At 41.5% G+C, this 13,598-nt stretch overlaps 1 protein-coding gene across 1 annotated transcript in view; it reads right to left on the bottom strand.

Annotated features, from left to right (window-relative positions):
- Nucleotides 1–391: 391 nt before the first annotated feature.
- The window catches only part of TBX20 (T-box transcription factor 20), a gene marked incomplete at both ends in the record, with an annotated part of 35,537 nt that continues 22,330 nt past the window's right edge, over nucleotides 392–13,598 (bottom strand). The window contains 2 exons of the mRNA XM_082499486.1: nucleotides 392–732; nucleotides 5,142–5,251. Coding sequence (XP_082355612.1) covers nucleotides 392–732; nucleotides 5,142–5,251 — 451 coding nt within the window. The remainder of the gene's footprint in view (nucleotides 733–5,141; nucleotides 5,252–13,598) is intronic.

Here is a 13,598-nt window from a genome sequence, read left to right on the forward strand (position 1 = left end):
GATGAAGATGAGTAAGAGTATTGCCTTTTTCAGAATTCTTCTAGCGTATGAAAAAAGACCTATACACAATTAATTTGTACACTGCTGCACAAACATAATCTCTTTCCACTAGGTATAATGCACCTTTGGAACAAGCTGCACGCGACCAAAAAATCCTGGGAACTTTGGGATCCATTTCAGCTGTGTTTCACATAGATCTGTGAGCAGCTCCAAGCTGCACGCTTTCTTCTTGTCATCCCTCCACGGAGGAATCTATATCCAGAACGCGTTTTCTTAGCTGGTTTGTTACGAGTTCCACACTCCTGCCACTGGCCTTTCAGGAAGGTCCCTTGTATTTTTTCACACCAAACTTGCACAGTTAAAATGTCATGTCTCTCTCGTCTTACATCACTCATACAAATGGCGTCATCACTGCGGAGGAGTGACGCAGTCCCTGGATAGCCGCGTAAGGACCCTGCTGAAAGTAATGGTGGTACCTAGGCATGTGGAAGGAAGGGAAAGTGGGGCCACTACCTTGCATGGAGCTGGCTATAGCAGAGGGTGTAAGAGGCATTCCCAGGCGGCTGTACGGAGGCAGGGATCCTTGGATCGGATGAGGAATGGGTGTAGCTATGGACGCAGTGCTGGTACCCAGGGCACTCAAAGACTGGGGATGCTGAAATCCAGGAAAACTGGTTGAGGAGGATACCCAGGAACTGAGGGACAGGTTATCAGACGTTGTAAAGGCTGACCCTGCAAGCAAAGAGAAAGAATGCCTGGCGTTTGCACTGCAACACACAAAGCTGGGAAATTAGCAAAAAAGGAGAAAAAGCCTTTTGCAGCAAGGCTGATTTTGATGACAAGTTGTCATTGGAAATGCTTTGCAAATCCTTCTCTCTCCTTTTATCTTTCTTTATACTATTGTTTGTCAGTTACTGTCCTTTGTCACTACATCTTAAACACCTTTCCATTTTAAGAAGCTGGTTGCAGTGGCTTGAACAGTAAAATCGGCTTTGCACATTGGACATTTTTGCTATTAAACACTGAAGAACCTTGTAATGCTGCCGCTAAACACTGAGGTGTCTACTCTGATGTGGAATCTCACTGCATTACATCCCTGTTTTGAAGACACGCTTGTAGCTTTGTACATCAGATCCTCAGTAGAAATGATTATTTTTTTCTAAAATTTCAGTCTGGCAAAAATGCAGAAAAATGTAATTCGCACTACAAGTTTTCTTTTCTTTTTTTTAATCCCAGTAAATCTTGTCAACATTGCGTCTTTCACTAAATCTGGCTCTTTCCAAAATATAGAACAAAAAATTTTAAAATGTCAAAACATTTGTTATTTTTCCAACTGTGTACAGTGCTCTAAGAAAAAACACTAATGATGACTCATAGTAAGAGATGTGGGGCTTTAAGTGAAATGCACAAAGATATTAAAAACTTGCTCTCAGGGTAATTATCTACTTTTGATCAAATGGAAGTGGTTTCTTTGGTACTTTTTTAATCTGAAAAGTTCCAAAAATTATTTTCTCAAACCTTTCATCTCTTTAAAACACTTTTTCTCTGAAGACAGACTGCAGAATCATTTAAAAAAGGAAATTTTTTTTTCTTTAAGTTAGAACTAATTATTTTATTTTGACGGTAATTTTTTTTGAAACAATGAATATTTTTTTGGATAATTATACATGGTCATTTTCAAATAATCTGGTGACGATGTTGCCCTTCACTTCTGCAGTTCCTCTATGCACCTGGTCATCGTTAGATGTCTGATTTCTAGAAATGGGGAATACAATAAAAACCTATAAATAAATTCTTAATTTTTATTCCTACTCAAACAATAATTCAACTCGTGTTCCTTCTGTATTTTCTTTCTTGTCTAACTTCATCCATTGAGAAAACATTTCTTACTTTAAGAAATAATTTACTGGCAAGAATATTTGACAAAATATAATTTCAAACTGGTATTGCAAAACAATCTGAGACAACAAATTTTACGACAGGTATTAGTTTCATAAATCCGATTCTGGATGATAGGTTCATCCAAATTGTGAAAAGTAAAAATATGAAGACATCTATCTGTCAAGGTAAAGTTATTGGAATTATGCATACTAACCAATCGTAGCCACATAAGCAAAACAAAACTATAAGCAAATGACAACAGAGAAAAAAATGCAAATAGTTATTTTTAAAAAATCATAAATCTCGTTAGGGATATATTCTTAACTCAGAAAGAGAGCTACTCTTGATTAATTCCTCTTCTGCTGAATGAAACAAGTAAGACAGTCCAGTAACAATAAAGAGAAATTGTGTCGATTCAGCAGTACAAACGGACTTGAACCAAATCCTGGCCCCACCACTGAACAAAATCCCAACTGCTGGGAAGTTAGGATCTGGAGCCAAACTATAAAGATAACACCGTACTTGCAGACCAGAGCAAAACCCTTTACAAATCAGGGGATATTTGAGCATTATTGCACTACAGGGAAAGCAGGATGAGAATCTGGATTTGCCTGCAAGGTTTACACTTGGCTCTGTTCCAGGTGGCTACTATGAATCCTGCGCGTGCATGCTGGAGCACGGGCACCCAGACACTGTGCATTAAAGAGTTTTAATTGGATTTATATATTTTATATCTGTTAATTCCTCTGGAAATAGACCTCTTGTGATAAATACACTACTGAAGGCTAGCTGCTTCCATCTTTCCGTGGCTGAAACTGGCTGAGCTGAGAATGCTCTGGGTGGGTGTGGAAGTAATTAGAAATAAATAGCAGTGATAGGCTTTCTATGCTCTACAGGGAATAAAGTATGTGATTCCTTCTCATGAATTATCATGAAATGATCAGAGGGATGGAACACCTCTCCTATGAGGACAGGCTGAGAGAGTTGGGGTTGTTCAGCCTGGAGAAGGGAAGTCTCAGGGGAGACCTTATAGCAGCCTTCCAGTACTTAAAGGGGGCCTACAGGAAAGACGGGGAATAAATTTTTAGCAGGGCCTGTTGCACTAGGACAAGGGATAATGGCTTTAAACTAAAAGAGGGACAATTTAGAGTAGATAGAAGGAAGAAATTTTTTACAATGAGGCTGGTGAAACACTGGAACAGGTTGCCCAGAGAAGCTGTGGACGCCCCATCCCTGGAAGTGTTCAAGGTCAGGTTGGACAGGGCTCAGAGCATCCTGACCTAGTTGAAGATGTCCCTGCAATGAGGGATTTGATGACCTTTAAAGGTCCCTTCCAACCCAAACCATTCTATGATTCTTATAAGGAAACCTTCGTGAGCTCCCTTTCCTCCTCCAAGAGCAATGGTCTCTAATTGCAACTTATTACTCTGAAAAGTCTCGCATACCACATTTGCCAGCACCAAGGAAATGTGCTCTAGTAATTCTCAGGCAGCTGAGGCCTCAGAGAGCTTATAACACACACTACTCGGAAACGTGTATGTATTTGGCTGTCAACTCTTTTATGTATGGAAGGATGCAATTTTGCATGCAAGCTAGTTTTAAAATGCATCAGAAAAAAATGAAATGTCTGTGGAGTTTCAATAAGATCATTATTTCTCTCCTCATGTCTTGGAGGACGTTTCCTTATTTAAGGACACCAGACCTAAACAGAGTGAAGGCAGTACCAATTACTCATCCGCAAGAGCAGTATATTTTACCCCCCTGTGCATGCCTCTGGTTGCCCAGCACAATTACGTGCCGTGCTAGCATATGGCTCCCAGATTAGGAAAAAGTTGGTTGCCACAACTCATCATCTTCCTCACTTACTCATTTGCCATATTGTGAGCAAATGCAGAACGGTACCCTATATGTATTATACATAAAATTAATTGTAATAAACTATTCTTTCATCCTATGACACCTTCCTAGGGTTTCTCTTCAGAAAAGAAAGGCTTTAATGGCCAGCTCTCGTACTGAGGCTCACCTTGTTTGCTTTGTCACTCCCAAAGGAGGACATCACACCAGGGAGTAATTTAATTCTTGGAGAGAAGGTGCCTTGCTCTCAGCACTTCTGGCAAGGGAAAATTTAACAGTCTTCAACGATAACTGGCCTAGGATCTAAGCTGACGTGAAGCGAGGTAATCCCCCAGAAGTATGTGAAAAGATGGCATTGTACCAGCTCAGCAGTTGCTCCAGAGACTCCGCAATCTAAGGAACGGCTCTTAGAATAGACGTGTATGAACAAGCCCACCTAATCACATTTTGTTGAAGAGCAACTCGTGGTTAAAAATAAGTGTGTTTTCCCTGCACAAGTCCAAAGAGCTTATGACCAGAAATAATGCTCTTATCTTAGCAACACTGTATGAAGTTAGAGGACAAGACAAGGGCACTGCCAGTCGGAAGGCAGATAGAACTGCTTTACCTCAAGTGGCTGTTCCATATCAGGCAGGTCACAAAGTCAACATGCAAAGTATAACGCAACACAAGTTTATGCCAGTCAGTGATCCCACAGGATGGGTTTGAGATCTATTTCCAGTGGCAAATTATGACAGAGGCAATTTGTCCAGTGTGTATCCCCACGAAGAACAATTCTGCCTTGCTACTACTTTTGCGACTGCTAAAGTAGACAAACCATTTGATAAAGCATTTGAGGTGAATTCCCTCCGTGGGAAAAGCACCTTTTAAGAGACAACAATTAAACATCGGTTTTCCAGGGAGCTATGGACCTTTCTTCCTGTAGAGGCAAAGCAGGTTAACCACAAGCTGGTTGAAGATGGTCAGAATCAAGTCCTCTGTTCACAGAAGACTGGAGGGGCAGCAAATGGCACATCTATATGGTACTTTACAAATGGTGCTGAGCCCCAGCTAGTAAGTCTGCCAAGGGATGGGGAGCATTAGCTCGTTCTCAGCACCACAGTAATGAAGTTGCCTGTTTTTCAACAATCTTGAAGAGGAAGCAGAGATAGTTCTCTTCTGCTGGCAAAGGCTGTATAGGCATCTCTAGAGCTGCCTCCTGAAACTACCCACTCACACCAGGGCTATGGGCATACCGGATGTCCAGAAGAGCCATAAGGTAACAAGTATTCTTCTTCATTACAGGACTTCGTGACAGAGAGACACACCAGAGAAATGCTTCAGAGTACCACAGTACTGACTGTGGGTCTCCTCTTCTCAAGCATAACTAAGTGACCACAGTTTACCTCATGAGCACACTTTCCTACCTCTACTTTGTGTTGCCTGGCTGTCATCTCCGAGATCATCTTCTCCTCCATAGGTTCGAATGGGGGATCGGGCGTAGGAATGCTTTTGGATAAGGCTCTCCACGCTTTCTCTGTGAAAGGAAGCAACCCACTGTATCAATGCATCCTAAACAGCCTCCTAATTCATTAGGTTAAATACAATGAACGTGCTGCTTTTTCCCATATCCAGATCACAGCTTTCTGACACAGACTCTCCAAAATCACTTAACAAAAGGGTTACCTCATCGCATGTCCCTGAAAATGTTGAATGGTGGTTTAACATAGCTGATCACCTCTTACCTGCGTGGTACTGCTTCTTCAACAAAGTAGAGTGAACTTCCCACTATGTTTACTGGATGTAGTCGCAGACAGAGAATATAAGACTAGCACCCTTCACTAATTTGAAAACGCAAGCTCTGGGGTTCATAGAATTATAGAATCACAGAATGGTTTAGGTTGGAAGGAACCTTGAAGATTATCAAGTTCCAACCCCCCTGCCATAGACAGGGACACCTCCCACTAGACCAGGTTGCTCAAAGCCCCATCCAGCCTGGCCTTATACACCTCCAGGGATGGAACTTCCAGAGCTTCTCTGGGCAGGGTTATTCGTACTGAGTCATCAGTCTGGGTTCAAAGAGACATCTGTGGTCCAGCTCCTTTCAAGCAAGCTTTCACATCACACGTGACCACCTCATCTGGCGCTTTCCCATTTTTCTGAAATCGGGGGCAAGAGATAGATCTGTCCAGAGACAGCTCAGCTCTAACCGTGCTCTCTCAGCATCGGGGCCGAGGCCAGTTCGTAGCAGGAAGTCTACAGATACTACCGATCTCGTGCCACGTCTATTCTGGGAGGTTAGACGTGCCTGCCAGGCCCCCGCCTCACTGGTGGCACAAAGCACTGAAGTCACCCAAACAATTTTTAAATAGAAGGAAGGCATATCTGCACGATAAGCCATAGCAGTTTGTAAGGAAGATCCAACCTTACACATTCCCAGCGCGTTTCCATGTAAGTGGGTGGCATTATACCAAAGATGAATGTGACCTAGGCACATTTCCAAAATGGCTTTGACCTTCTGTTCCCATTTAAGAAATGTAGGTAGTGGTAGCTGTTTAAATTTGCTGCTTGGTGAAGGTTTTGTCTGAATTTACCATTTGGCCATTCATATTTGCTAATGCCCTTCGCTTGGAGAGCGTGGCTGTTGCAGAAATTCCAAGGAAAAACATTTTCCTAGTAACATGATAGATCACAATGGCACATGTTTTCCTTTGCTACAGAAAGCCCATTATGGTCATTTTGTCCTTGGTCTATCACTGGCATCATTACTTATGCTAGTCTCCTCAGAAAAAAATAAATAAAAAGGGGATCTTATCAAAGTGATTTACTTGTGTCAGGATTGGAAGTGGACTGAAAGCAATGGCAGTTCCTACATAGAGGATGATATAATTGAATTACTGCCTTTTAAGTGATTGAAAACAGTAGGCATATCGGGGCTATCTCAAAGAAGATTTTACAAAGAAAAAGACAGATGGCATTGTTTACATTATGTGCTGAATGCCTCTTGAAACTTTTTTTTTCTGAAGCAGAATGTGAAATGCAAAGAATTTTACCTAACCAAAAAAGACTATCTCAGATGAGTACAGAATAACAGTAATGAATTAGACCAATGTTGTCTAAGTGATTTAGATACCAGTCTATAAACATATTTGTAACCAAAGAATTACTAATCTTTAAATGTCTGAAAAGAAATGTGATTCAGGTGATCGTCTGTATTGTCTCTATTGACTTGATTTCTAATAAAGGTCTGCTTATAATGACAGACATTACAGCATGTAATAATATCCTGATGCAACAGAAACAACGCAGGCTCTAGTTTTAGTGCAGTGGGCCAAATTCGTCTCTAAAACATTGGATCCAATGGCGGTTTGGGGATAAACTCACCCCAATAAATTTACATTTGAATTACCTACAGGGATTTAAAGCTAAATCAAATGCCCACAATTATTGCAGACTAAATTCTTTCCAGATGGGCTTGTATGCTAGACAGAGAACTCTATTATTCTATATGGTTGTCTTCTTTTAAAGGAAAAAGAGAGATGACTTCTTAGTGAACCCTGAATCTGAAAAGTTTGAAACCAGGGAACTATGTGGTACATTTATATTTATTTATTTTTAATGTTGTAATGTTGCAGGTAGTATGCTAAAGGTTTTAGAAGATTCATCTCATTCGTTGGCACAAGAAGCAAAGGTTTTTATGGCAGAGGGAACAGTCTAACGAGGGAACTTGGGTCAGGGAAAGCAACTAATTTTACAAAAGCTGTTCCTTTTGCGCAGCTGGGATTTAATATTCAAAACTGTGTATGCTTATCTTGCCTAACCATGTTGGTGGTTTACGCTATAATCACAACACGCCTACTAATTTTTCATTTTAGAGGTTGAGGCTGTGGTTCGCATCATGAGTGCAAAGCGCTGAGATTCACACCAGAATTTAGACACCTGGTCCCCACAGCCTTCAGGTGGACACTCTTCTTTCCACATACAACACACGCTGCGTATAAACTTCCAAACAGACCCATGAAATGCAAAAGGCTGAGCAGGAAACCAACTAAGCATGCAAAGGGAAACAAAGAAAAGCAAGAAGTGGTGTATTTTCCCCACTCATGAAGCATATCTCTGGTTATCCCATGAATCAGTTTCTTCCACCTAGCAAAACAAGAGCTGAGGTCTGCACTCAGGTCTCCCCCGTCCCGGACAAGTGACCTAACTACAAATTAAGGGATAATCTTTCCTTCCCTTTGTGTTTCAGAGGGAAGAGGTGGTGGCCTCTGCACCACGTTCAAATATTTCATGCTCAGATAACACTACCCAGAGATCAAGTCTTCTCGGAGAAGGAAGGGGTTGCAACTCATCTCTCTATGAAAACACGTGGAGTTTCCCACACAGGTTGCAAAGAGGAGCTGACCCTCCTCCACCCTTTAAAGGTGCTTTAGGACTTGCTCCAAAGAAGATGTGTAGGAAGAAGCAAAACGTTAACAACAAGATTTAAGAGCCTATGAAATCTAGTTCAAAATGCAGGAGCAAAGCTGGTAATCTGGAAGGCAGGTTCCTGCTTATACCCTTTTGTCCACTGGGTCCAAAAGGACTTAAATCTCAAAATGTTCCTGAAAATTCTCTTTATGGAAGTGTGAACTGTTTAGGATATCCAGAATATGGTGCTCTGTAGAGTGGACCAATAAAATATTTTTTTTTAAGTCCAAAAAATATAATAATAATAATAATAATAATAATAATAATAATAATAATAATAATAATAATAGGGAAAGACATTAATTTAAACCTCCGTCTTTATGGTTCTGTATGCAACATCTTCAGATAGTTCCACGTGGTTCAAAGGATTTATGGAAATAATTTTATTAATTACTGAACAATAAATTAATATTTGCCATTTTATGATTCCGCTTAATAAAAAAACAATAGCAAGAGAAGAGTACGGTGGAAGTTTTTTAAAGCTTTCCTTTAGTTTTTTTCAGAGCTGATCCACACCAAACTGGCTGAAGAATAAAGTGACTTCCAGTTACTCAATGCTCAACTTCTATACTTCTGTCACTCAGTTTGTGATCAGACACTTGTTATCTATTACTTGGACCTAACAATTTTTAACTTTTAATGTATCTTAGAACCCCACAGTTTCTTCTACTAGAAATAAATTAGCAATAAACTTTTTTCTAGGGGAGATCCCAAACTGCCCCCTGGATAAAAGAAAGATACCTTCTTTCTGTCAAATTCTTTGGTGTGGTCCACCAACAATTTTCAGTCTTTCAGACTGCGCTTCAGCTCACAGATATCTTGTAAATACCCGGAGGAGGGGGAAAACACACACGCAGGCATAATATATTACTATGATTAAGCTGTGCTATGTGTACAACTGGATAATAGTAGCAGATGACAGGCGGGAGAAGAGCGAGTTAGGGGCTGAAGCTGTTTGAGAAAAAGGAGAAGGAACCCTGTGCCAAATGCAGAGGAAAAAAACCCTAAGCTCATATTGGCTAGCACACCCACAGAGAAGACGTCGAGGCAGGAAAAATGTGAGGAGAGGTAATAAGGGAAAGGAGCTCAGGCTGTTCCCAATGATCTGCATTCTGACAGAAGCACACCTTAAGCCCAGCCCTGTCAATAAACCTCTGCTTATCATAAACGGAGCACTTCTCTCCTTTGCGCGAGACATAAAACGGGGAATTTTGTACCAGGGATCGAAGGAAGGGTTGGGAGAGTTTATCAGTTAGCAAGGTTTTAGGTTGCACAGGGAGCATGTTGCCATTCTGCAGGTTTTAACCTCTTGACTGAACATTTCAGTCTTGTCCCTGCCGGCAACCGATTCCAAAACTAAACTTCCAGCTAGGGATGCTTTATGTCTTGCAGCTACAAGCTGAGTCTTTGGCCGTGTTTAGTTAACACTGCCCTGTACGTACAGAGTAGTCTCAGAGGATCAAAAGTAGATAGGAAAGTTCTGATGTGGCTGACAAATGATTCACTAACACTTCACAGACTAAACCCGAGCTCTTGCCATGGATATGAACTGGGAGGTGGTAGAAAACAGAGCAGACTTGGGAAGCAGCTGAGGAGCGAGGCCCTGCATGTGGATGCTCCCTTCCTTTTCGTGTCAGCCCAGATTACAGAAATTCTCTCGGGAGATGGTAAAGTCCCAGATTACCCTGAGCAGTATCTTTAATCAAGATGAAAGAACAGTGTTTCTTTGTAGGTGGAAGCAGGCACCTCTTTGATGCTTCTTTGTGTCATTTTTTTCTGCTCCTTTTGCTGTTGCTGTGCTTCAGCTGTGCATTCACAGCAGCCTGGTGATCACCGTGACCCTGATTCTGAAGCGCATGACCACAAACCCTGCTGATATGGAAGAGGGCTCACCTGGCCACAGTGCGCTGTCAACACTGGTGCTGCCGCATGCCTGCACGCACCTGGAGCTCTGGATTTTCCTGAATTTGGCAGAGAGCGCACCAAGGGGATGGAGACAGGAAGCCTACCTTCTCCCTTTGGGATGAGGAGGCTTGAGGCAATATATTTGGTTTTGGCAGAAGGTGTTAGAAAAACTAACCTAGAACTAGCTTGCTGGAGCCTGGCCTTGGTTAGTACCCGTCTTAGATCTATACCATGGCTCCAAAGAGGATGGAGTCGATGGAACAGGCAGCCACCCATTCCACCAAGAGCCAGGTTCAACTGCCTTTGAAGACAACATGCAAAAGCCAGACTGCAGTGAGAAAGAGCAGGTGGCAGAGCCAGGTACTCGGAACTCATATCCTCTGATATGAGGGAAGTTGCTGTCTCGGGAATGGCTACAAGACGTATAAATTTCTGAGCAGAGTTGAGCAACCTGTTAGTATTTTCTCTTTTTGCCCTTACTATCCAAGTGCTAGGTAAGCAAAAAGGTAAGGATATCCTCAGAATCCACTCCCTGATCTTGGTGGCATGGGGTTTGTTTTTTTTGTTTTGTTTTTTTTTTGCTAACAAAAAAAAAATTAACAGAAAGAAAATAAAAAAATAAAACTGACAACCATGTTTTGCTTGGCCTTTCAGTTCAACACAAAGAAAAATACAGAACAGGATATAAAGTGTATGAATTATCAGTTTGCAGCCTGAATGACTTCTTTAGTTCTGCATTTCAAAGGTTTCCTTTTTTTGTAGCTGCCAGTTAGTATGTTTGGAAGAAAGCCCAGATAACAGAAGACATCAGAAGTGAGGTGAGGTGAAGACAGATGGAATAAATGGGCTGAGAAGGCACAAAAATAAACTTGTCGGAAGTCGCACTGTAGTAGAACTTTTTTTTTTTTTTTTTAAGGGAAAAGATGACTAATTTGTCCAAGACGCAAGTGCTAAAAACAAGTCTGAGAAAAAAAACCCAAAACAACAAAAACCCAAACCCCAACCAAAAAAACTCAACACAGCAGGAAGAACAAATACATATCCATAACAGCAGCTATGAGCGAACAACGCACGCTGTCAGAACCACTGTTCCAGATATCACTCAGCCTTCGTGTTCCTGTGGCTTTTAGTTGCTATTTTACACATGTACAAACATACAGACATATTACTTTGCTATATATAGTTGCTCTTATAGAATCACAGAAGAATTCTATAATTATTATACTGGTAGATTAATATTACAGACTGCCCCTAGGAACCTAATTCAGCTCTGACACGGTATGGACCAAATCCTTAACCAGAACAAAGTAGCTCCATTCCACTGCTTGGGTTAGAGCTGAACCACTTCCAACCAGGGGAAGAACCAGGGCCCATAGAACCATATTGGCTTACGTGAGCTGAAGTTTCATTTGGCCCAAAAGCTAATACAGAGCCACCAAACATTTTCACACAAAGTCAAAACTGTTGAGCAAGTGTTGGATGAATGCAATACTCCAAGAACACACGCAATTTAAACAAAGAAGTGAAATGAGAATTAAATTATGAAAAGTCTAGGTTTTGATGATAGCAGGAGAAACAACAAGTGTACCTCCAAAGTGGTGTTTACTGGTGCCCTCACAATAAACATCTGGCTACCAATGGCAATTCTGGAAGAGCTATAAAATCCATGAAGGTAACGTAGACTGGCTGACATGGGAAAAGTAATGACACTTACGAAGAAGGACCATGAGATTATTAAATATACCCAACCCACTTCTTCCGACCGCAAATAAAAATGAGAAAAACAGCTTTTTACAGGGAAAGAGAAAAAAAAAAAAAAAAGAAGAGAGAGACAATTACACTTCTCTTCTCTGACTCGGAAAAAAGCACACACTTACAAATATATGTCTAAGCTCTTTCTCTGTACCTTTTGTCCCCCAAACACAGTGATACACTTAACTCTAACGTAGCCAAACCCACAAAGCTCCACTTTAGCCAGTGACTGCAACCATTTATTTCTGACTGCCAGGCAGAGGATGAGAAGTGAGGACAGAGCCGTGCTGTGAAACTGGGGGAAGTCCCTGGAAAACTTCCTCTGGGGTGGAAACTGGAGGTCTGATCTGACATCATCCCCTCCCCTTATGCATACGGTACACCTGCGTGCAAGTGGAAGACGCTAGCAAAATGAAACACTTTTATACCGTTGTGCACAAGTAAAAAGATAGATAACAGAATACCTAAGTGGAAAATGAGCCGGGGTATGAGTGCTTAAAAGCTTGGGAGCTGAAGAGATTTTTAGCTGGCATGGAGGGTTTTCTGCTGGGGAAAAGGAACAGTTGCCTGGCTAACAGTAAGCAGAGCTGGAGGAATCAGATTTGTAAGGAATGCTTCAGGTGTCTAAATGTAGGCAGGTAGTGATTTCTAGATGTCTTAAGACATCCAAGCCATCTGCAACAGAAGGGAAGACACAGAAATATAGACAATCCATCTACCCCTCTGGAGCAGCAGCTGGAGGCTGGAGTAACCTGAGTACATCTGGAAGGGCACTAGATATCACTCGAGTCCCTGGTGTTTCTCCCTAAACTCACACTTCTCCCAACCTAAACATCAGAGATGATTTCCCATGGATGGTCACCAATATTCACAGACTGAGAATGAGCTGAGGATAAAAGATCAGCTGGCGAGTTTTGGAGGAGAGCTATGACAAAGCCCTACTTAACCATGGACATGGGAGTAGGTCATAGAGAGAATGTATTTCTGGCTGCTGGTAGAGTGCTTTCAAGAGTCAGTGAAGTTCTTCTTGACCATCAGTAAAAAGTGAGAATGGGGAGAAAGGCAGCTCTGTGGGGTGAGCAGGGAAGGGATGGAAGGACTGCTGTGGACAGCAAATCATTAAGCACATGACTTTGACTGCTACTTCAACTGAGCAGTGCCCGTATCCGGGTATTAGCATCCATTTCACTTATAGCCTTGTAAGCTCGTACAATGTATTTCCACATCTCAGACCTGAAGTTCCTCAGGGGAAAATTCAGAATCTGATTACCGTGCAAATCCAGCTGGGATGTGGCTCTCTTACTTCCCCCACCCCCCAACCCTTTCTTTCTCTGCCTAAAAATTTCTTGAGTGTGCAGCCATACTTTTCCATTACCTAAGATGTTGCTGCCTGGAGTATGTATCTACCTCCCAGAAGCATTATTGGACTTGTGCGGATGGGTATACTCCCTTAGCTCTCTTTAATACTTACAAGTCCACACCCTGAACTTGCCTATCACATGCTGGATCAACTAGAGAAGCAATGTTCAGATCATGACTATGATCTGTCAGTTCTTGTTTGATCATTATTTTACGATTCAGTAGTTCTGTTGACTCACACTCTTGAAATGGTCACCTTTTTCACTGGATTGTTTGCAGGCTATTTAATTGTGATGGTTTTGTTTATTTATCTCTTTATTTTTAAAAGGCTAATTCTTCACAACTCAAAAGATGAATTCAGGCTCAAGTTAAAAAAAATAGCGTGTTGGGTTCTGATT

Source organism: Vanellus vanellus (genome assembly GCF_965231255.1).
Source record: "Vanellus vanellus genome assembly, chromosome: 2".
Taxonomy (NCBI): domain Eukaryota; kingdom Metazoa; phylum Chordata; class Aves; order Charadriiformes; family Charadriidae; genus Vanellus; species Vanellus vanellus.